This window comes from Moschus berezovskii, chromosome 27 (assembly GCF_049115385.1).
Source record: "Moschus berezovskii isolate FMDL1 chromosome 27, NW_MosBer_1.0, whole genome shotgun sequence".
In the NCBI taxonomy this organism is placed as follows: Eukaryota; Metazoa; Chordata; class Mammalia; order Artiodactyla; family Moschidae; genus Moschus; species Moschus berezovskii.
The window spans coordinates 31,379,348-31,402,971 of NC_142486.1; the positions used below are offsets into that span (position 1 = coordinate 31,379,348).

At 46.0% G+C, this 23,624-nt stretch overlaps 1 protein-coding gene across 3 annotated transcripts in view; it reads right to left on the reverse strand.

Moving 5' to 3' along the window:
• SNX29 (sorting nexin 29) overlaps positions 1 to 23,624 on the reverse strand; it is a 611,246-nt gene that overhangs the window by 385,148 nt on the left and 202,474 nt on the right. For all 3 annotated transcript variants that reach the window (XM_055409515.2, XM_088833007.1, XM_055409516.2), the window contains one exon: positions 7,828 to 7,910. In XM_055409515.2, the coding sequence (XP_055265490.2) occupies positions 7,828 to 7,910 (83 nt within the window). The remainder of the gene's footprint in view (positions 1 to 7,827; positions 7,911 to 23,624) is intronic.

Below are 23,624 nucleotides of genomic sequence, written 5' to 3' on the forward strand. Positions count from 1 at the left end.
GCATATACCCTGAGAAGATCATGACTGAAAAAGACACACGCACCCCAGTATTCACAGCAGCACTATTTACAGCAGTTAGGACGTGGAAGCAACCTAGACGGCCACTGACAGATGGATGGATAAAGAAGGTGTGGTACATATATACAATGCAATACGACTCAGCCATAACAAAAAGAATGAATCTGAGTCAGTTTTAGTGAGGTGGGTGAACCCAGAGCCTGTTACACAGAGTGAATTGAGTCAGAAAGAGAAAAGCAAATACTGTATATTAATGCATACATCTGGAGAAGGAAATGGCAACCCACTCCAGTATTCTTGCCTAGAGAATCCCACAGGTGGAGGAGCCTGGCAGGCTATAGTCCATGTGGTCACAAAAGCGTCAGACATGACTGAGCGACTAAACAAGAACAATGCATATCTCCTGAATCTAGAAAAATGACACTGATGAACTTATTTGTGGGGAAGCAATCGGGACACAGACACAGACAATGGACTTACACAGCAGGGGAAGGAGAGAGCAGGCGGAATGGAGAGAGCAGCACCGACGCACACGCTCCCATGCAGAACACACCGCTGCTGAGAAGCTGCGGAACGAAACAGGGAGCCCGGCCTGGTGCTCTGTGATGACCCGGAGGGAGGGGACGAGGGGAGGGAGGCGATAGATGTATAATTACGACTGAACTGCGCTGCTGTACGGCAGAAACCAACACAACATTGTAAAGCAATATGCCTCCAATTAAAAAATAAATTATTAAAAAAAAATTTATGGAGCACATCCCTCGGGTGAAGCCTGTGCGGGGCCCTCTGAACACAGCAGAGGGAAGAACAGGCCAGGTCTCTGCTCCTTGAATGGTACACTGCAGGGCAGAACATGGACAGTGAACAAGGACGGGAACAGACGATCGAGACACGCTGAGGCGCTCCTAAAGGCGCTGTGATGGAGATCAGGGAAGTGACCGGACGAAGGCGGAACGAGAGGCGGGGCGGTCAGGGGAGGCGACACCTGAACAGGGACTTCCTGACGAGGCAGGACCAGCCTTTCAGAGACGAGGCAGAAGCATTCCAGAAGGAGGGCAACAGCCAAGGTCCGGGGGTGTTACCTGGTAAGGCCAGTGTGGCTGGGCCGAGAGAGGGCGGGAGGAGACAGGGCGGGAGGAGACAGGGCTGGGAAGTAGGGAAGAGCCGGATCACACCGGGCACTGCAGGCCCCCATCAAAAAGCCCAGACTGGACTTCCCTGGTTGTCCAGTGGTTAAGGCCCTGTGCTGCTACTGCAGGGGCCGCGGGTTCGAGCCCCGGTCGGGGAACTAAGACCCCACATCCTGCAGGGCAATGAAGACCACGTGCCACAACGACTGAGCCTGCGTGCTCCAAAGCCTGCGCTCCGCAGCTACAGAAAGCCCCTGCAGGCCCAACAGAGACCCAGCACAACCAAAAATAATTTAAAACAAAAAGTCTGGACTGAGTTTTAAACAGCAGTGACAAGATCTTAGCAGCATCTCCACGAGGTCCAGTGCTTACTGCACTGGAACCAGACACAAACACACACACAACTCCCAAGCTTGCTTCCCTTGCAACCAAAGCAGCCTGCCTCAAACAGAGACATCACCGCCGGTGTGCACACTGGGGGCAAGAATATGTGGCCACCAAGGGAGACACCCCAGTGCCCGCAGTCGCAGAGGGAAGCTGCAGGCTGGAAGGCCCCACGGCACCACACACACCCTGAAACCCACAGGCTCCATAATCCTCTCGCCCGTGACCCTCCATCACCACAGGACCAGGCTTCTCCACGGTCCCGCCCCACCTTCCGGAGCCCGGGGGAAGTGAGACCCCAAGGAGGACATGGAGTACATGCAGGCGTGGAAGCAAGGGGCCACGGGCAAGTCTCATGCAGGCAGACACACGACATGGAACACAGGCTGACAGCTTCCTTTCTGTTTTTTTCAAACTTCTTTTGTTTCTTAAACTTTTAAAACTGCTCCCAAGCCTCCCTCATCCATCAAGTTCCTCCCCCTGATCTGCTCTCACTGCCGATCACTCTGATCGCCACCAGCAACAGGCCATTTCTCCTCCCTCTGCCCCTGAGCCTATGGCTGATGAATTAAACGGCAATGCCAACAAGAGCTTGCAGCCTTAAAATCCATCACCACAGAATAGGACTACGGAGGCCAGGACAGATGATTCCAGTGGAGGGGACCTCATGATAAAAGGACGGCCAGGAGGAAGGACCTCACAACAGACAGACATTGCAGGTTAGGAGAGACAGGCTTCAGAGAAATGACAGCTCCCCCTGAAGACAGAACAGACCCTGCATCCAGTAGACAGCAAACAGTTTGCCATGGCTGGGCTTCCCAGGTGGCTCAGTGGTAAAGAACTCGATTACCAATGCAAGAGACGCAAGAATCGAGGGTTCTCTCCCTGGGTCAGGAAGATAACCTGGAGGAGGAAATGGGAACCTGCTCCAGTATTGCTGCCTGAATCCCATGGGCAGAGGAGCCTGACGGGCTGCAGTCCGTGGGGTCACAAGAGTCAGACATGACTGAGCGACTGAACAACTAAAGTCTCTCTCCCCATGGGAGGTGGCGTGGGCACGGAGTCCAGGGATCAGGACACAGACATCTCCGGAGGCCCGACATTCCGCCCACCCCAGCATTTTCTAGATCCCAGCATGTTATCTGAATTACACCTCTTTAACGGCTAATCCTCACAATAACCTCTGAAGCATATATACTATTTTAATAAATCCTAATTTTACAAGTGTTCAAAGGGGCCCTGAGAGAGAAAGTGAGGCAGTAAAAATAGTAGTAACGATAACTGTCATATTTACTGAGTGGCTGCTACAGATCAGACATTATGCTAAGTGCTTTCCATATACTAATCTATCTCTTCTTCCCCCAAAACTCTGTGAGGAAGGTATTGCTATAGTCCCATTTTACAGAGGAAGAAACTGAGGCACAGAAACTTACACGGCCTCTAAGTGAGTTGCCCTGGGGAAGTCCTCAGTGTCTTTGGCACAGGGGTCCCTCATCCACTGATGCCAATTACAATGAGCAAAAAGAATGTGGAACACACAGTGATCCCCAAACTCTTTGGCCAAGACCACTATTTTGGTGGGGACATGTACAGGGACTAGAATGAGGTGACTCCTTTGGAGATAAAGGTCACAGCTACAGGTGAAACAAGCCTTCCTTCTGTTGGCAGAGCCTTTCCCCAGATGGCCAGGCATGATGGAGGAGATGCCTACTCAGGGAACGACACTGCTGACCCAGCCCCACTGCTGGCGTCTCCCTCAGGAGACACCCAGAAAGATCTGCAGTCATCACAGATCTTACTAAAGGGCCCCCACCTTGGGCCATTCATCCATGAGAAGACATCCCCCATTAACACACACTCAGCCTCACTCCCCACCTCCTACATGACGGTGAGAGCCTCAGTCAAATGGAGATGCTGGGTTAAAGAGAGAATGCCCCCCTGGATCATCCTCCTCCTTGGTCCCCACTGGGTGGGCATTACTCAGCAGACCCAACAACGCCTCACAAGGGGGTCCCGGGGTCTACACTTGGGAGACAGTGCACCAGGGAGTGTGATTCTGGCTTCAGTTAAGCTGGAGTTTCCAACCAACTGTCAGTAATAAAGACGTCATCTGGAACACTTTTGTCAGATGCCTACACTGATGTTTCATAAAGAACTTGAGGGGAAAGAAGAGTCATGATAACCTCAGAATTGAAATAAAGTGACCGACTGACCTCTTAAAGATTGTCAGCAATCTATTCTAAAGGTCCATTTTAAGATGATTTTTTTTTCTTAATCTTGAAGGCACTTCCCACAACAACAATGAATAAAGGATCCCAATACAGCCCTCAGCCATCTATTCAACCCTGAAGGCACTTGGGGCTTCAGTGATTTCTCCCTCTTTTCCCTACTGATGAGTTCAGTTTCACAAAAAATCTGTTGTCCAAATGATTAAAAAGAAAAAGCTTTATAGCCTCAACCTAAAATGCTTCTCTTGTGGAAAAAGCACTCTGAACTCTCACCTAGAATTTGAGAAGCTGGTCCACACCTCTATGTCCACCTAACATGAGGAGCCACAGAAATCCTGGATCAGAAAAGACTCTCCCTGGCCAACCTCTCCCTGCCCCTTGTCCTCCAGCTCCCCGGAAACACCAAGCCCCCCACCCCAGCCTGTCCAGGACACCCCCAAGATACCACAGCCTGACAAGGGCACCCCAAGGCACCCCAATCTGGCCAGGCCACATACTCCATAGTTTTCAACAAACTGAGTCAGCAGCTGGCTGGGTTTCAGGAGTGAGTCCCAATTTCTCTAAGTAGTAGATGACATCACTTCAACATTAGGTAAAGGCGCTGGAAAGGCCAGAGCACAATTTCTGAAAGCACATCTTCTAATCAGGCTGCTTGCTGGTGTCTGGCATGTTAGCTGGTGCTCACGAATTTTACTTAAGTGGAAGAAAGAATAAAAGGCAGGACTTAAACAAGGAAGAGAAGGGCATCACTCAGTTCATGACTGCACTGAAGGACTTTCATAAAGACCTTCCACCCAGGATGACTCCCGGATATGGCAGATGGTCTTCGATGACCTGGTGAAAATGGAGTGGTAAGGGACTGCAAAAGGGACTTTGCCAACAAAGTTCTGGGTAGTCAAAGCCATGGTTTTTCCAGTAGTCACGTACTGATGTTAGAGTTGGGCCATAAAAAAGGCTGAGTGCTGAAGAATTGATGTTTTCTAATTGTGGTATTGGAGAAGACTCTTGAGAGTCTCTCTTGGACTGCAGGGAAAACAAACCAGTCAATCCTAAAGGAAATCTGTCCTGAATATTCACTGGAAGGACTGATGCTGAAGCTGAAACTCCAATCCTTTGGCCACCTGATGCGAAGAACTGACTCATTGGAAAAGACCCTGATGCTGGGAAAGATAGAAGACAGGAGGAGAAGAGGACGACAGAGGATGAGATGGTTGGATGGCATCACCAACTCAATGGACATGAGTTTGGGTAAACTCCAGAAGTTTGTGATGGACAGGGAGGCCTGGCATGCTGCAGTCCATGGGGCTGCAAAGAGTCGGACACGACTGAGTGACTGAACAACAAACAACAAAAGGACTACAAATGAGTGACAAAGTATGCTTCATCCTCTCTGCTCTGTTCCACATAAGGGTTATCACATACCCGGCTCTGGCTTAGCACATTCAAGCTGAGTCTTAGGAAAACTGACTTTGGCTGCGGTGAGAAACCTTTCTATACATTGTAGCCTCTGTTTTTGGTGAGGGGAGGGGGGGACGACTCATTCCAAAAATGCTCCTACTCAGAAATGTACTATATATATAGTATCGCAGATTTTAAATCAAAGTCAAGCCCAGTGGTGCTCCCCGCCCCAGGTTTAATTTTCTTACAGGATCAAATTAAATTTCCATGAGGGCAGAGTATAGATTTCAGAAACAGTGGTGGCATAGTCCACAGGTCACCTGCACGAGAGTCACACATCTAAACGTGCAAATCGAGAGCCCCCCGCCCCAACCCCGTGCCGTGGTCCCCTGAGATGAGGCACAGGTACTTGCTTCCCCAGGAAAGGCCTCTGAACACTAGTTCAGGAAGTTTGTAAGGCAAAGAATCAGGGATTTAGGACATGACCTGAGTTCATTTCCACCCCAAAGCCACAGACAAGACTTGTAAGCTCTCCTGAACCTCTAATAATGAATATTTTAAAACACAGGGGAAACACCTACTCATCCCAGGATTACTGAGTCAAATGTGAATAGACCTGAACTTGCTTGGAAAGGATAAAGGGCTCAACTACTCATTCAAAACATGCAGTGAATGAGACGAATGGCTACAAAAGCCAGGTGCTGGGGAAACAAAGCTGAGAAGTGAGGAGTCACAGGCCGATGCAGGCACAGCCCAGTGTAATGAGACGGAGTCCGGGCCACACGAGCAGCATCTGTATGGAAAGGGTGTGGTCCCCCTGAGAAAGACAAGAGTAATGCTGCAGTGATAACCCCCAGACTGGCCGCAGTTACAAACCAGGGATAAAGACAGCAAGGCGTGCTATCAAAGAAAAGTAAAAAGAAAATCAATGTGTTGAACCTCATCAAATGGAGACCATAATAAATACACTCAAAAAAATTCCAATCTTTTATGATATTACTATGCAAATCACACTCAGATTATAATCCTATCTCTATGACACAGAAAAATAACTACATGTACTGCATACCAACTGTACACTGGGTGCCACAGGAATGAAGGCTTTGCATTCACTGTTTTGGTAAATCCCCACGACAACCCTTGGAGAAGGCAACGGCAAGCCACTCCAGTGTTCTTGCCTGGAGAATCCCAGGGACGGGAGAGCCTGGTGGGCTTCTGTCTATGGGGTCACACAGAGTCGGACACAACTGAAGTGACTTAGCAGCAGCAGCAGCAGCACAACAACCCTCACGCCACTGGTGTGATTTCCTCCAACGTTGGTGTGGTGTTTCCTCTTTCAAATGGCTAAGTAACTCCAAGAGGTGAAGTTATGGAGAATGCGTCTGAACTCGAATTCAGGACTGGCTGACTCCCAAGACCTGTGAGCACGGAGCATACTCCCCTCTGTTAAAATGTCCACACTCCAAGGGCTCATTTTTGTATAAGAAAATCTTGTTCTGGTCAGTTGGCTGAAGGTTGCAAGACACTTCAACTAAAGTTATATACCCTGTCTTCAGGTTGACCTAAGAAACATTTCAGCAGAGTCATGACAGTTAAAGTGCAGCCAAACTGCGCGGGGAGGAAGCATACAGTGCCACCTTATTTAGTAGGAGCTTGACCAAGTAATCACTTTTCTATCTACTTGTATTTCTGATCAATATTATTATTTGCAGCTAAAATCTACTCCAGCAGTCATGTACAGATGTGAGAGTTGGACTATGAAGAAAGCTAAGCACCAAAGAATTGATGCTTTCAAATTGTGGTGCTGGAGCAGACTTGAGAGTTCCTTGGACAGCAAGGAGATCAAACCAGTAAATCCTAAAGGAGACCAGTCCTGAATATTCATTGGAAGCACTGATGCTGAAGCTCCAACACTTTGGTCACTTGATGTGAAGAACGGACTCATTGGAAAAGATTTTAATGCTGGGAAAGATTGAGGGCAGGAGGAGAAGGGAACAACAGAGAATGAGATGGTTGGATGGCATCACCAACTCAAAGGACATGAGTTTGAGCAAACTCCAGGAGATGGTGAAGGACAGGGAAGCCTGGTGTGCTGCCATCCATGGGGTCGCAAAGAGTTGGACAAGATTTAGTGAATGAACAACAACAAATCTACTCATTACTCCCTCTCTGGTAGGGATTATGCTAAAATGTCTACATGGATTGCCTCATGAGGTAGGTGCTGCCAACTGTCCCCATTTTATAGATGAGAAAATTGAGGTACAGAGAGATTAAGAAACAGAACTCGAACTGGGGTTGGAGCCTGATCAGCCTAACCCCACTGATTCTCTGCCACTTTGGCATTCGTTGCTTTCACCCACGGCCTGACACAGTCGTGCTACAGGTTCACCACCTTGCAAATGTCTTAAGACTTTAGTCATAAAATTCCCTAATTGCACAAATTAATACAATGATTGCTAACAGTCTAGCAAGTAAGTCTTACAATTTTGCAAGAATGCAGAGCAGAGTCTTCCATCTAATTAATTTTCTGGGATCCTAAGCAGCACCTTTTTTCTAACTCATCTGCAGGTGTATTTATCCCATGCTGAGTGTCTGCCGGGCCAGGCACAGGCGTGATCAAGACAAAAAGATGCAGCCCCCGCCCCATTCGAGTTCCCTCTGCCCCTCACCTTCGGCTGTTTGACCTTCTCTTTTCAGCATCTGGACAGCGCCTACGTATTTCTTCAGTTGCACTTTGAGCACTTCGTTTTCTCTGTGGGTACAAGAATGTCAGAAAAATGTATTTTAAAATTGGCAACTTAGACCCAAGGAAGGAAGAGAATCTGTGTAACGAAAATACACAGTGTGCATCTGGTAAATATTAATATATTCTGTTTTCATTCATTAATTAATTTCATTAATATATTCTGTCTTTTCATTGCTGGAAAAGACAAGGTTAGTGAGGGCACGTTTGTGTAACGCCTTCAAGAACCACTCGTTCATGGTGGAAATAAGCGCTAATTGGTTTCAGCATCCACAAATTTAGAATGCTGGCATGTGCTGTCCTCAGGTTATTTGAATCTAACAACCTGTTACACGCCAACGGTCTCAGGCACTCTGTAGTATTTAGAGAAACTGTAAAAATGGACAAATTTACAGTATGTCCATTAACAGAAACACATACTAGGTACTGTTTACTTGGGGAACACTCAGTATTTTTATTAATTACTACATGTATTTGGACACAACTTAGTGACTGAACTGAACACGTATTAAACAGTATTTTCTAGGCATCACATGAAGTCTTTATTATCTCATTCAAACCCTCCAAGGTACATATTAGCACAACAGTACCCATTTTACAGATGAGCAAAGTATGGTACAATGATGAAAACCAGTTAACTGAGTCCACCTGACCCACCGCTCTCCCCATGCGAGACTGTAGGATAGAACCTGAAACTCGGGCAGTGACAAGATCCCACTCAACTAAATTCACTCCCCAGGTACCCTGGCTGAGGACTAGGACATGAAGGTCAGGAGAGAAAAATACCATCTGTTGAGAATTTACCACATAGCTCAGACTTTACATATGGGACCTCAGTGAATCAAGCATGCATGTATACATTCATCCGCTCTTCATTCAATGGAAGCATGTTTCTTAAGTACCTAACAATACGTCCGGCGCAGTGACCCTGTAATACCCTCCTCGTTCTGCAGGAGAGGAGCTGGGGCATGGAGAAGGTCACACAGCCAACGCCAAGGTCATATGTAAGACACACAGTCTGGATACAAAGCCAGGTTTATGTCTCCAAGGCCCCAGTGAGAATTCTCTGTCTCTCTCAGGTTTTGAAACTGGTTTCTCACTGCGGCCCCAGAGACAAAAGCCTCTCCCACACTTTCAGCTTCTATGCACTCCCTATCTTTAAGCCTCAGTGTTCTTATACATGCCTTATGATGAAATATTGCCTTATGATGAAAACAGCTTTATGACTGGTGTCTCTTATGATTATAAAAAATAAAACACTCATTGCAAAATATTCAATCAGAACACATTTAAGAAGGAATGTGAAAATTCCACCAAAAATCCTTGAAAAAAATCTAACTTCTTACGACTCTTGAGAGTCTCTTACCAGCAAGGAGATCAAAGCAGCCCATCCTAAAGGAAATCAAACATGAATATTCTTTGGAAGGACTGATGCTAAAGCTGAAGCTCCAATACTTTGACCATCTGATGTGAAAAACCGACCCTGATGCCGGGAAAGGTAGAAGGCAGGAGGACAGACAGACGACAGAGGACAAGGTGGTTCGACGGCATCACCGACTCAACGGACGTGAGTTTGAGCAAGGTCCGGGAGACGGTGAAGGACGGGGATGTGCTGCAGTCTCTGGGGTCACGAAGAGTTGGACCCGACTGAGCAACTGAATAACAACGGCATTTTTACTTCCATCCTATCAACTCTCGCCCGAGCATGCACACAGACATACATCACTGAATATAACTAGTCACAGGTGAAACACCCTTTCACGTGCCTCAAAATGTTTCTGTTTGAAGACTTTCTTTCTCTGCTTACTGTCCCACACACCCTTCTCCATTGCAACCACCACTAAACATCTGGTACACACATTACACGTCTCCTCCATGCTCACAGAGTCACTACAAACCTGATACACTCAGAGTTTACTTTATGCAACTGGATCCTACTATAAATTTTTCTGCAACTTGTTTGTCTCATTTAACAACTCACCAAGGTAAGCTTCTGATTCCATCTATTTATGGATGGAGATGCCATTCCTTGGTAATAATATGCTACATATATGCTCAGTGGATAAACTGCAGACTGCAAATCACTGGCTCTGTTTCTGATGCATCTTATTATACCTCGGCCCACAGAGACAGCACTTTGCACTGTGATTTTCTGCATGGTGTTTTGGCAGAAAGAACACAAGTAGCAACTGCAGACACGACCATATACTGAGGTGTCGCCTAAAACTGTACATTCATCTCAGAAACTTGGAAAGAAAGTCAGACATGAAGGAGTTTCTTAATTATCATCCTCCTCCTAGACAGCCTGTCACAAATGTTTCTATTGGCAGCTGCACTTTATTTGTGATACAAAGAGCCAGTATCTGAAGCTAATAAACAACTAAGGAATTTCGAGATCTGCAGGTAGGAAAACACTGCCCAACGGACATGCTGACACAGCTGCTTTTCCTGGATCCCCTCACCAGCTCTTGTCATTCATCCCTTTAATCCCCTTGTGTGAATTCCAAGCACGTAGCTTAACATAAGGGAAAGAAAGAAACTGATATGAATCTCTGTATGGTCTGCAGTGCTGGAGGAGACTCTCAAGGGTTCCTTGAACTGCAAGGAGATCAAATCAGTCAATCCTAAAGGAAATCAATCCTGCATATTCATTGGAAGGACTGATGCTGAAGCTCCAAACGTGCAAAGAGCCGACTCATTAAAAAAGACCCTAATGGCCTAAGATTGAGGGCAGGAGGAGAAACGGGCAACAGAGGATTAGATGGTTAGATGGCATCATCTACTCAGTGAACATGAATCTGAGAAAACTCCAGGAGATAATGAAGAACAGGGAAGCCGGGTGCACTGCAGTCCATGGGGTTGCAGGGAGTCGGGCAAGACTTAGGTGGAACAACAACCGGCCTAACTTAACAATGATACATTCACAATGTTGTGCAAGAAGCAAGAAGAGGTAGGTTTATTCAGGCCCACCGACTGGTGAGTTGTATTAGGCTGTCAGGTCTCAGTTTGCCCAATCACACCATCCAGGCCCACCCTCAGCTGCCTAGTTCATTGTCAGTTCTGCAGCCAGCACTGAAATGTTCAAGAGGTTGCTTTCCTTCTGGTTTGGAGGCATCTTTTAACAGCATCTTTCAGTTCAGTTCAGTTCAGTTACGCAGTCGTATCTGACTCTTTGCGACCCCATGAATCACAGCACGCCAGGCCTCCCTGTCCATCACCAACTCCTGGAGTTCACTCAAACTCATGTCCATCAAGTCGGTGATACCATTCCAGCCATGTCATTCCCTGTCGTCCCCTTCTCCTCCTGCCCCCAATCCCTCCCAGCATCAGTCTTTTCCAGTGAGTCAACTCGTCACATGAGGTGGCCAAAGTATTGCAGTTTCAGCTTCAACATCAGTCCTTCCAGTGAACCCAGGACTGATCTCCCTTAGAATGGACTGGTTGGATCTCCTTGCAGTACAAGGGACTCTCAAGAGTCTTCAACAGCACAGTTCAAAAGCATCAATTCTTCGGCGATCAGCTTTCTTCACAGTCCAACTCTCACATCCATACATGACCACGGGAAAAACCATAGCCTTGACTAGACAGATCTTTGTTGGCAAAGTAACGTCTCTGCTTTTTAATATGCTATCTAGGTTGGTCATAACTTTCCTTCCAAGGAGTAAGCGTCTTTTAATTTCATGGCTGCAATCAGCATCCGCAGGACCCACTGACTGCCCCAAAGAGGCAACTAGCTGCTGACCCCAGGAAAGATGCAACAGAACTCTAGTAGACAAAGGAAGCATATAAATGTATCGTTCCTGCTGATCAAATAAGAATGCCGTTTCCTTTGCCGCCTCAGGAGATGATGGGACAGGTCAATGATTAAATGCATCCTGAGAAAGGGAAGAGAAACCCAAAGACACCCCCACTCCCTGCCGCCTCTTTAGTAACCACCCAGTTCTTTCCACTCTGAAGAGGGGGTGGGGTGGGATACAACTTCGTCACAGTTCAGAGAAGGGAAAAAAAAAAAAGAGGATGAACTAGAACAGAATCTCCCAAAGCTGGTACATCCCTGAGATCATCTGTTTATATTTTAACTTCACCGAACTGTTTGTATTTTAACACCTAGGCAGTCCTTCCGGTATGTTTCCAAAAAACCAGTTTCCCATGTAGGGCACATAAACGATACAGCGCAGCAGCAGTCCCCAAGCTGTCTGGCGCCAGGGACCGGCTGTGTGAAATTTTTTCATAGACTGGAGGGTGAGGGATGGTTTCGGGATGGTTCCAGTGCATTACATTTATTTGTGCACTTTATTTCTACTACTATTTACATCCGCTCCACCTCAGATCATCAGGCATTAGATCCCAGAGGTTGGGAACCACTGATATAAAGAATCCTTTGGAAAGGCATGTAAAAGTCTTAAAAAGTGAGTAGACTGCAAGATAAATATTATGGAATGAATAACAGGGGCGGTATACCACGTGGCAAAGACCAAGAGGGCCGAGACAGATCTGAGGAAGAGAACCTTTGCTGTGGAGAAAATAAACGTATAAGGAGAAGACCTTAGCTTACAGAGTCCTCTCCAAATTGTATTCCCAGGGATGACAATGGACTCCAAGACAGACGGATGGGAGAACAGAGTTAGAGATGTTTAGAAACATTAGAAAAGTTCCATCTCCCTCGCCCTCCTCCCTAGGGCTTCTCAGAGCCTTCACTATATTTATGTACAATGACCGTCTATTAACTCCTTAAACCTAATAGTTTGTGAAATGCTGCATTTTCATACTGGGCACGGCCCTCTAGGAATGGGAGAGAAACCTTAGGACAAGAGAACCACGTCTCTGATAGAAAAGCACTGCCCACGTGGGTGTGGCAGAGATGGGCATTTGTGATGTTTCTACCCCCTTGAAATCCCTCCATGCCAGTTAAGATGTGAGAGGCAGCACAGTGCCAAGACCTCCTACAGGGAAAACTTCATTCAGAAGCTCCCTCCATAAAAAATAGGAAATACGCTTTTCTACCTGCAACACAGGTTTCCTAGCCGCAACACATTTTCTACCTGTACAAAATGAAGCAGGGCAAAGGCTAACAGAGTTTTGCCAAGAAAACACACTGATCAAAGCAAACACCCTCTTCCAATACCACAAGAGATAACTCTACACATGGACATCACCAGATGGTCAATACTGAAATCAGATTGATTCTTCACAGCCAAAGAAAGAGAAGCTCTACACAGTCAGCAAAAACAAGCCTGGGAGTGACTATGGCACAGATCATGAACTCCTTATTGCAAAATTCAGACTTAAATTGAAGAAAGTAGGAAAAACCACTAGACCATTCAGGTATGACATAAATCAAATCCCTTACGATTATACACTAGAAGTGACAAACAGATTCAAGGGATTAGATCTGACAGATGGAGTTCCAGAAGAACTATGGACAGAGGTTTGTGACATTGTATAGGAGGCAGTGAACAAGACCACCCCCAAGAAAAAGAAATGCAAAAAGGCAAAATGGTTGTCTGAGGAGGCCTTACAGATAGCTGAGAAAAGAAGAGAAGCTAAAGGCAAAGGAGAAAAGGAAAGATATACCCATCTGAATGCAGAGTTCCAAAGAATAGCAAGGAGAGAAAAGAAGGCCTTCCTCAGTGATCAATGCAAAGAAACAGAGGAAAACAATAAAATGGGAAAGACTAAAGATCTCTTCAAGATAATTAGAGATACCAAGGGAACATTTCATGCAAAGATGGGCTCAATAAAGGACAGAAATTGTATGGACCTAACAGAAGCAGAATATATTAAGAAGAGGTGGCAAGAATACACAGAAAACTATACAAAAAAGATCTCAATGACCCAGATAACCACAATGGTGTGATCACTCACCTACAGCCAGACATCCTGGTATGTGAAGTCAAGTGGGCCTTAGGAAGCAGCATGATGAACAAAGCTAGTGGGGGTGATGGAATTCCAGTTGAGCTATTTCAAATCCTAAAAGATGATGCTGTGAAAGTGCTGCACTCAATATGCCAGCAAATTTGGAAAACTCAGCAGTGGTCACAGGACTGGAAAGGGTCAGTTTTCATTTCAATACCAAAGAAAGGCAATGCCCAAGAATGTTCAAACTACTGCACAATTGCACACACGCTAGCAAAGTAATGCTCAACATTCTCTAAGCCAGGATTCAATAGTATGTGAACGGTAAACTTCCAGATGCTGAAGCTGGATTTAGAAAAGCCAGAGGAACCAGAGATCAAATTGCCAGCATCCATTGGATCATCAAAAAAGCAAGAGAGTTCCAGAAAACATCTACTTCTACTTTAATGACTATACCAAAGCCTTTGACACTGTGGATCACAACAAACTGTGGGAAATTCTTCAAGAGATGGGAATACGAGACCACCTACCTGCCTCCTGAGAAATCTGTATGCAGGTCAAGAACCAACAGTTAGAACCAGACATGGAACAACAGACTGGTTCCAAACAGGGAAAGGAGTATGTCAAGGTTGTATATTGTCACCCTGCTTATTTAACTTATATGCAGAGTACATCATGAGAAATGCCTCGCTAGATGAAGCACAAGCTGGAATCAAGACTGCCAGGAGAAATATCAATAACCTCAGATATGCAGATGACACCACCCTTATGGCAGAAACCAAAGAGGAACTAAAGAACCTCCTGCTGAAAGTGAAAGAGAAGAGTGAAAAAGTTGGCTTAGAACTCAACATTCAGAAAACTAAGATCATGGCATCTGGCCCCATCACTTCATGGCAAATAGATGGGGAAACAATGAAAAGAATGACAGACTTTATTTGGGGGGGGGCCTCCAAAATCACTGCAGATGGTGACTGCAGCCATGAAATTAAAAGATGCTTGCTCCTTGGAAGAAAAGCTAGGACGGCCCTAGACAGTATATTAAAAAGCAGAGACATTAATTTGCCAATAAAAGTCTGCCTAGTCAAAGCTATGGTGTTTCCAGAACTATCAGTGTGAGAGTTGGACCATTAAGAAAGCTGAGCACCAAAGAATTGATGCGTTTGAACTGTTGTGTTGAAGAAGACCTCTGAGAGTCCCTTGGACTGCATGGAGATCCAACCAGTCCATCCTAAAGGAAATCATTCCTGAATAGTCATTGGAAGGACTGATACTGAAGCTGAAGCTCCAATACTTTGCCCACCTGATGCAAAGAACTGACTCTTTGGAAAAGACCCTCATGCTGGGAAAGACTCCTCCAGTCTTTCCCAGGAGGAGAAGGGGATGACAGAGGATGAGATGGTTGGATATCACCAACTCGATGGACACGAGTTTGAGCAGGCTCCAGGAGTTGGTGAAGGACAGGGAAGCCTGGCGTGCTGCAGTTCATGGGGTCGCAAAGAGTCAGACAGGACTGAGTGACTGAACTGAACCTGCAACACAAGAGTACTCACCTCCGAGAGGGGCTCTTAACATTCAAGAGGTTGCAGACATGACCTGCTCTCATTCAACCTGCACAACAGCCCTGGAAGAGGGGTTACTGTCTCCGACTTTTATTACTTTCATTTCTACAGCTGAAGGAACTGAAGCTCAAAGTGGTTCAGCGGTCAATAAAAAATAATTCACACTGCTATACTAGGCAAGGCCACCATTCACACTCAAGTATCTCCAAGTCCATGTCCTTCTCCTCTCAACCACACACTTGCTCTTGCTGAGTCATCAACAATGCCTCATGAGGTTGGTTGTACTGTGCCCATTTTGCAGATGGGAAAACTGAGACCCAGAGAGTCAAACAACATAAATACACCTGGCATTCAAACCCATGTCCTTTAACTCCAAAATCTCTTGCTGGGATCATAAAAATTCAGGGAATTAAATGAACAGGACAAAGTTGAAAACGTAAAGCCTTAGAGTGAGTCCACTGGGAAATGAGGAAGGATGAGCATGTGTCTGCAGAATCTCCTGGCTGGTCGGCCTGCTGTGCAAACGTGAACAGGGTTCTCCTGACTCACCAGCTTTGCTCAGAGGTTAAGGGACTGTCCTAGGGTTACACAGCTCAAGCCTCTGCTGCCCATCAGCAGACAGCTCACAAAAGGAAACAGGGGCTCTGAGGTGAGCTTTTTCTAAATATGAATCAACAGCCTCAAGAACTGTATATCTTTTGAGCCAACAGTTCCACTTCTAGGAAACTATGCTCAGGAAATAAGAAGCGAAGTCTCAAAACATATACATGCGGATGTTGTGAATGTTACCAGAAAGAAATTGGTTACAAATTAACTGCTGACATTGGGAAAGTGAAGAGATTGATATGGTTTATCCATCTATAATAGGACACTGTTTGTTTGTTGTGATATCATTGTTGTTGTTTGTTGTTGTTTAGTTGCTATGTCGTGTCCAACTCTTTGCAACCCCATGGACTGTACCCCTCGAGACTCCTCTTTCCAGGAGGAGACAATTCTTCCCAGGCAAGAACACTGGAGTGGGTTACCATTTTCTTCTCCAAGGGATCTTTCCGACCCAGGTATCGAACCCATGTCTCCTGCACTGGCAGGCAGATTCTTCACCATAAGACACCAGGGACACTCTAACGAATATACATGTCTATTAACGTGGATATACATTTACGACATAGGATGACGTGAATGCAGCAGAGAGCAAAGAAAGTATGCTTACTCTAACCCCTCAGGTAAATTTACTGGCATATATTTGCATCAGATGTCAAAGAATCCACCTGCAATGTGGGAGACCTGGTTTTGATCCCTGGGTCGGGAAGATCCCCTGGAGAAGGAAACAGCAACCCACTCCAGTATTCTTGCCTAGAGAATTCCATGGACAGAGGAGCCTGGCAGGCTATGGTCCATGGGGTCACAAAGAGACACAACTGAACAACTTTCACTTTTCATTTGCATTAGAAATGTACATGCCATGATATTGGGGCTTCCCTGGTGGTCCAGTGGTAAAGAATCTGCCTTGCAATACAGGGGAAGTGGGTTCAATCCCTGGTCGGAGAACTAAGATCCCACAGGTTATGGAGCAACTAAGCCTGAGTACCACAAATACTGAAGCCCGCACGCCACAGCTAGAGAGTCCATGAGCCACAACAAAAGATTCCACATGATACAACAAAGACCTGTGTGCCATAAATAAGACACAATGGAAGGAAGGAATATACACACTGCACAGTATTAACAGAGCTTGTTTCTGAACGACGAAATCAAGAGAAAGAAATGTTTAATATGCCATCACACACTTCACTAGCAGACTAGCAAAACCAATATGTGAAGACTAAGAGCAGACCTGCAAAGCACAAGAGCAATTGTACAGCCAACACCACACTCAGTGCTGAGACTGAGTGGTTTCCCCATGCAGCTAAGGACAAGCCAGGAAGCCTCTCTCAGCTCCCTCTCCTACTCAGCACCGCACTGGAGGCTCCACCCAGTGAAGTTAGTTTGCTGCTGTTGTTTTAAAAATAAAGGATGACATACACAGGTGTAAGTCCAATAAAAATATGTCCAGGATCTGGGTGCTAAAAACCATAAAACACTGGTGTAAGAAATGAAAACAGAACTGCATGGATGTAAATAACAGGTTCATAGGCTGGAAGACGCAAAACCGTTAAGATGTAAGATATCCATCCACAAATTGATCTATGGATTGAATGCAAGTACAACAAAAATCCCAGGAGGATATCTTACACATATACATTAGCTGATTCTAAAATTCACATAGAAAGGCAAAGAAACTACAGAAGCCAAAATCATTGTGAAAATTCAAAGGACTCACACTATTCTAAGACTTTCTATAAAGCTTTAATCAAGGAATGAAACACAGGCAAAGGAAAGACACAGATCAACAGAACAGAGTCCAGAAATAAATTCACACAGATATGGCCAAATAATTTTTGACCGAGGTACAAAGGCAATTCAGAAACAAGAATGACCTTTTCAACAGTTTGGGAACAGCTGGCTATTCATACACCAAAAAATAAACTTCAACTAATACTTCACACCTTATACAAATATTAACTCAAACTGGAAGGCATATAAATGTAAAACATAAAAGTATACAACTTGAGAAAGTCTTCATGCTTAAAGTGGGGTTAGGCAAGAGTTCTTTCTTTTAACACCAAAAGCATGAGCCATAACAGGGAGAAAAAAAAAAAAAAGTTAAACTTGATTTGCTCTGTGAAAGTCATTGTTAAGAGCAGGAGACAAGCTACAGATGGGAAGAAAGTATTCACAAATCAGATAAAGGACTCCTATCTGAAAGAACTCTCAGAACAAACAAACAAAACATAACGAACCAGATGAAGGAGAGAAGGGCAAAAGACCTGAACAAGTCACCAAAGAAGATAAACAGTAAATAAGCACCTGAAAAGCTGTCAATCTTCATTACTCATTCGGTAAACAGAATCAAAATCCATGAAACAGCACTATGAATCTATTAAAACAGCTTTAAAAAATCAAATGACAACATCAAGTACCGGGGGGAATCTTGAAGCAACTAAAACTCTTAATTCCACTGTGCAGGAATACACAAAAGTTTGGTGACTCTGGAAAACAGTAAAACAGCTTTTTAGAAAGCTGTCCCATGACCCAGAAACTCACTTATGAGGATTCTTCTTGGGGAAATGACCTTTCATTGTTCACACAAAAATCTCACACGGGCACCTGAAAAGGACATCACGCAGCCACGGGCGTGCCAACTGCGGAGGGGTGGGGCGGGGGGAGACAGAAAAGAGTTACATTAACAAAGCGAGCATCTGACAGAGCAGACTCGGTTTGTCCGCTGTTCCCTCTCTTCAATTTTTAATTGTGATAAAGTACACAAGACATAAACTTTACCATCCTAACCACCTTTAAAGTATACGGTGCTGTGGAGTTAAGGACCTTCACACTTCAGTGCCCCCATCAGCACCACCCACCTCTGGAACATTTTTCATCTGAAAAACAAAAACTCCACAGCCATTAAACAGTAACCCTCCATTCCCACTCAACCCCGACAGCCCCTGGCAGCCACCATTCTACTTGAGGTCTCTATGATTTATCTCCTTTTAAGAAAGACGATCAAGCAAATGTTACTGTCGACAGGGGTGCAGCTTTGAATGTGGCTCTGATGAAAGGAGACGCCAATTCAAAACTCAGTTTGGGACGTGGCTCCAAAAGACTTGTGAGGCATAAACAAGCATCACACAAGGACATCAGCACAAGGAGGATGGCCGAGCCTGGCTTGCTCCGCCTCCCAGCACGCAGAGGCCCGCACACTGCAGCAGTCCCGTGCAACTTCAGGACAGCGAGGACTGCGGAATTCAAAGGAGGCCTGAACTTTCCTTCCTGATATCCTGACACAACTGCAGAATCGAAAACCAGCTTAAGACTTCCCTAGTGGTCCAGTGGTTGAGAACCTGCCTGCCAATGCAGGGGACACAGGTTCAAACCCTGGTCCAGGAAGATTCCACACGTCGCAGGGCAACTAAGCCAGTGTGTCTTAAGAGAAGCTACCGCAATGAGAAGCCTACACACCACAGCTAGAGAGCAGCCCCCCGCTTGCCGCAACCAGAGAAAGCTCCCTCACAGCAATGAAGACCCAACAAAGCCAAAAAGAAAGAAAATTGTAAAAAATAAAATAAAAAATTTAAAAATCAGCTTATGTTCCATTCTAGATGCAACTGTTTTATTACCCCTTAATTGTCTGGAAATTGACTGCTCACATCCAGAGCATAAGATGCCTTAAAATCCAAACAGAATAGAGCAGGGTGCGAACATGGCCAGACAAGTGGATTTAACCACTACTGAACGCATCGCTAGTTTAACCAAAGCATCAGCCAGATGGAGGCCAGAGTGTTGGCTACAAAAAGGGATCAATTCTCTCATTCATTCAGCAGGTGTTTACTGACTGCCAGGCATTGATCGAGGTGCTGAAAACACAAGAACAAACAAATAAAAAGGACAAAATTCCCTGGCCTCTCTGAGCTTCACTTATTCCCCCAATTCTTTCAATTTAATTTTTCCTTCTGAATAGGTACGGGCTGCTGCAATTGAAAAGTAAAGTAAGGTTCTATTCCAGCCATGCATAAGACTGTCTCCAGGAGCTAACCAGACTCTGGGTTCCTGGTTAGCCTTAGCCAGCTTTCCATGGACCCACCACCCAGCTCTCCAACTCACACCTAGTCTTGTTTCTTTTCAAGCCTCACCTACCCACAGCCCCAGGGCTTTCCAGGTAGCTCAGTGGGAAAGAACCCGCTTGCCAGTACAGGAGATACAAGAGCTGTGGGTTCAATCCCTGGGTTGGGAAGATCCCCTGGAGTAGGAAATGGCAACTCACTGTATTCTTGCCTGGAAAATTCCCTGGACAGAGGAGGCTGTCGGGCTACAGTCCACACGGTCACAAAAAGTTGGACCCAGCTGAGCACACGCACACATACACCCACAGCCCCCTCGCCAACTTATTCTGAAGTCAATCTCAGACACAGAACACCATCCATAAAAATGTCAGGATTTACCTGTCAGTGGTATGGAGTCTTTATTTGAATCTAATCCCCTCACCAGCATCACACCTAAAAAAGTAACCAAATACCCACTGTTTCCAATTGCTTCAGGCTTTTAGTTTGTTCAATCAGTATTGGACTTATACCCTGGCAGGCTTTTATGGTAAAACACTGGATCCTTTATACGCATAAAGCCAAAGAGGAAGCAGGTTGTCTGGCTTGAGAGTTACCCACGTCTGGGTTCACATACCCGTCCTGTCCCTCCCAGATGGGGGCCCACAGTTCTCTGAGCCCAGGACTCCTCAGTTCCCAAGTAGGAGGTGAGGAGCCTTGCAGGGCTGAGGCAACCTGAGACAGTGGGTATAAAGTCAGTGAGCCACACCCGGAGGCACTCACTCACAGCCATTCCTCTTTTTCTTTAGGAATATGCGTTAGACCGAAATCACACAAAACCTGGGTTCCCGACAATGACTGTGCTTTAAAGAGTGTGTTTTTCCCAGGATGCACAAAGGGGGACTCTGTTCTCACGACCAGCACAGGTTACCCTGAGCGGGGTTTTACCAGCATGGTCATCAAAAAGCATCCACTGAACAAAGGCTGGTGTGTGTGTGTGTGCGCGCCCGCGCGTAATGTTCATTCAGGCAACCGACACAGAGCAGACAACCAACTGGAGGAGGCAGCAGAGGAAACTGGAAACGTCCAGAGGCAGACAAAGCTGGGCGCAGCTCTCAGCGCCAGTTCTGACCAACTCCTCGCTGCCACCGCGGCGGTGATGGTGGAAGCAACAGGGGGGCGGGCACAGTGGGGGTGGTGGCAGCAGCAGCATCGAAACCCTCACGGGGTGCTCACCAGGCACCAAGCGCTGTCCCGCACACTGCTGTGGCGAGCCAGCTCTGAACTGTCCCCCAGAGACCCCAGTGTTAGCGACCATGTGTAATAACGTTACACTCCTTGAACTGAGCTCGGATGGGTCTTACTACTCATTTCCAATAGCAGAAGGAATGGGCTGTCAGCTGTGAGATCAGTTATTAAAAACTATGAGGGAGGCTCATGCGGGGGGATATATGTACACTTACAGCTGATTCATGCTGTTGTGCAGCAGAAACTAACACAACACTGTAAAGCAATTATCCTCTGATTAAAAAATAAATATGCAGAGGGGAAGATGTATGGAGAGAGTAACATGGAAGCCTACACCACCATACGTAAAATACAAAGACAATGGGAATTTGCTGGATGACTCAGGGAACTCTAACTGGAGCTCGGTATCAACCTAGAGGGCTGAGAACAGGAGAAAGATGGGAAGGTGGTTCCGGAGGGAGGGGACGTGCATACTGACGGCTGATTCATGTTGATGTTTGGCAGAAATCACCAAAACTCTGTTACGCAATCATCCTTCCATTAAAAAATAAATAAACTTTTAAAAATATGTAAAAGAAAATAAATAAATAAATATGCACGCCTGCTAAGTCACTTCGGTCGTGTCCGACTCTTTGCAACCCTATGGACTGCGGCCTACCAGGCTCCTCTGTCCGTGGGATTCTCCAGGCAAGAATACTGGAGTGGGTAGCCATGCCCTCCTCCAGGGGATCTTCCTCACCCAGGGATTGAACCCTTGACTACTAGAACTTCAGCATTGGCAGGCAGGTTCTTTACTACTACTGCCAAAAATAAATAAATAGATATAATACTGATGTAGAGGAAAAAAGAGATTATGGAAGCTAGCCGGGATGCCCTCCAGCTTCTGCGCGTTCCCGCCCTCCCTCCTCTCCCCTCCTCCTTCCTCCCCCTCCTTCCTCCTCTCCCCTCCTCCCTCCTCTCCCCTCTGGTCACCAGCTCCCCGTCCTGAGGACACCCGGGCAGGCTGAAAGAGGACCACGCAGTGAGGAAGGAGTCTGCCATCAGCCACCTGAGTAAACTTAAGAGGCAGGTTTTCCAAGCCCAGTGGAGCCTTGAAAGAACACAACTCCACCCAGTGTCCTGACTACAACATCATTAGACCTTGAGTAAGAGGCACCAGCTAAGCCATGTCCAGATTCTTGACCCACAGTAACCATGAGATAATAATTAGGTTGTTGAGAACTTCCCTGGTGGTCCAGTGGCTAAGACTCCACGCTCTCAACATAGGGGGCTCAGGTTCCATCCCTGGTCAGGCAGCTAGACCCCACATGCTGCAACTAAAGAGTTCGTATGTCACAACAAAAGATCCCACATGCTGCAACTGAGACTCAGTGCAGACAAATAAATATATTTCTTAATTGTTTTAAATAAATGAACGTATTGTTTTAATCTACTAAACTTTGGGTTACTTTGTTACACACCTGATAATATAGCTTTACTTATTATATTCATTTAACCCTTAGAACTATTCTATCAGGTATTTTGATCCTCAAATTCAGGCCAAGGAACAGGGAGGTAAGAATGACAAGCAGGACAAAGAATGTGCCCAAGGTGACTCATTCCCGACCCTGAGTCCCTCATCTGTCAGAGCCCTGCAGTCTGGGCGACTTCTCCTCTAGACAAGCGTGTGCAAGGGTGGTGTCTCTCTCTGCAACTCTGACTACTCACCTCAACAACGGAAGAATACTGAGAGCCTCACCGGGTTGTTGCAGGAGGTATACAATTTATTCAACAGAGGCTTTCCTGAAACCCACTGCGTACCAGAAATGGAGGAGGGAGCAAGAAAGACTAAGCCTCCACACTCACAGAAGTGGCGGTCACAAAGGGGAGGTGGGCAAACCAGCCAAGGCACAGACTTTGGAGAACAAGGAGAATTATCAGGAGTTAAAGCCACACCTGGCAGAACAGCTAAGACCCAGAACACCAGCAACTGCAAATGCTGGCGAGGCTGTGGGGCAACAGGAACCGTCATTCATTGCTGGTGGGAATGCAAAATGCTGACAACCACGCTGGAAGACAGCCTGGCAGCTTCTCACAAAACTAAACACACTCTTACCATATGATCCAGAAATGACACTGCTTGGTGTCTACCCACAGAAGTTAAGAATGCATATCCCCGCAAAACCTTGCACACAAGATTTAGCAGTTTTTTTCATAATTTCCAAAACCGGGAGGTAATCAAGATGCCCTCTGACAGGTGAATGGATAAACAAATGGTCTATCCAGACAGTGGAATATTATTCAGCAATGAAAAGAAATGAGCTATCAAGTTACAGAGAGACATAGAGGAAACTGAAATGCATACTGCTAAGTGAAAGAAGCCAATTTGAAAAGTTACTAACTTCATGATTCCAACTATATGACACTCTGAGAAAGGCAAAACC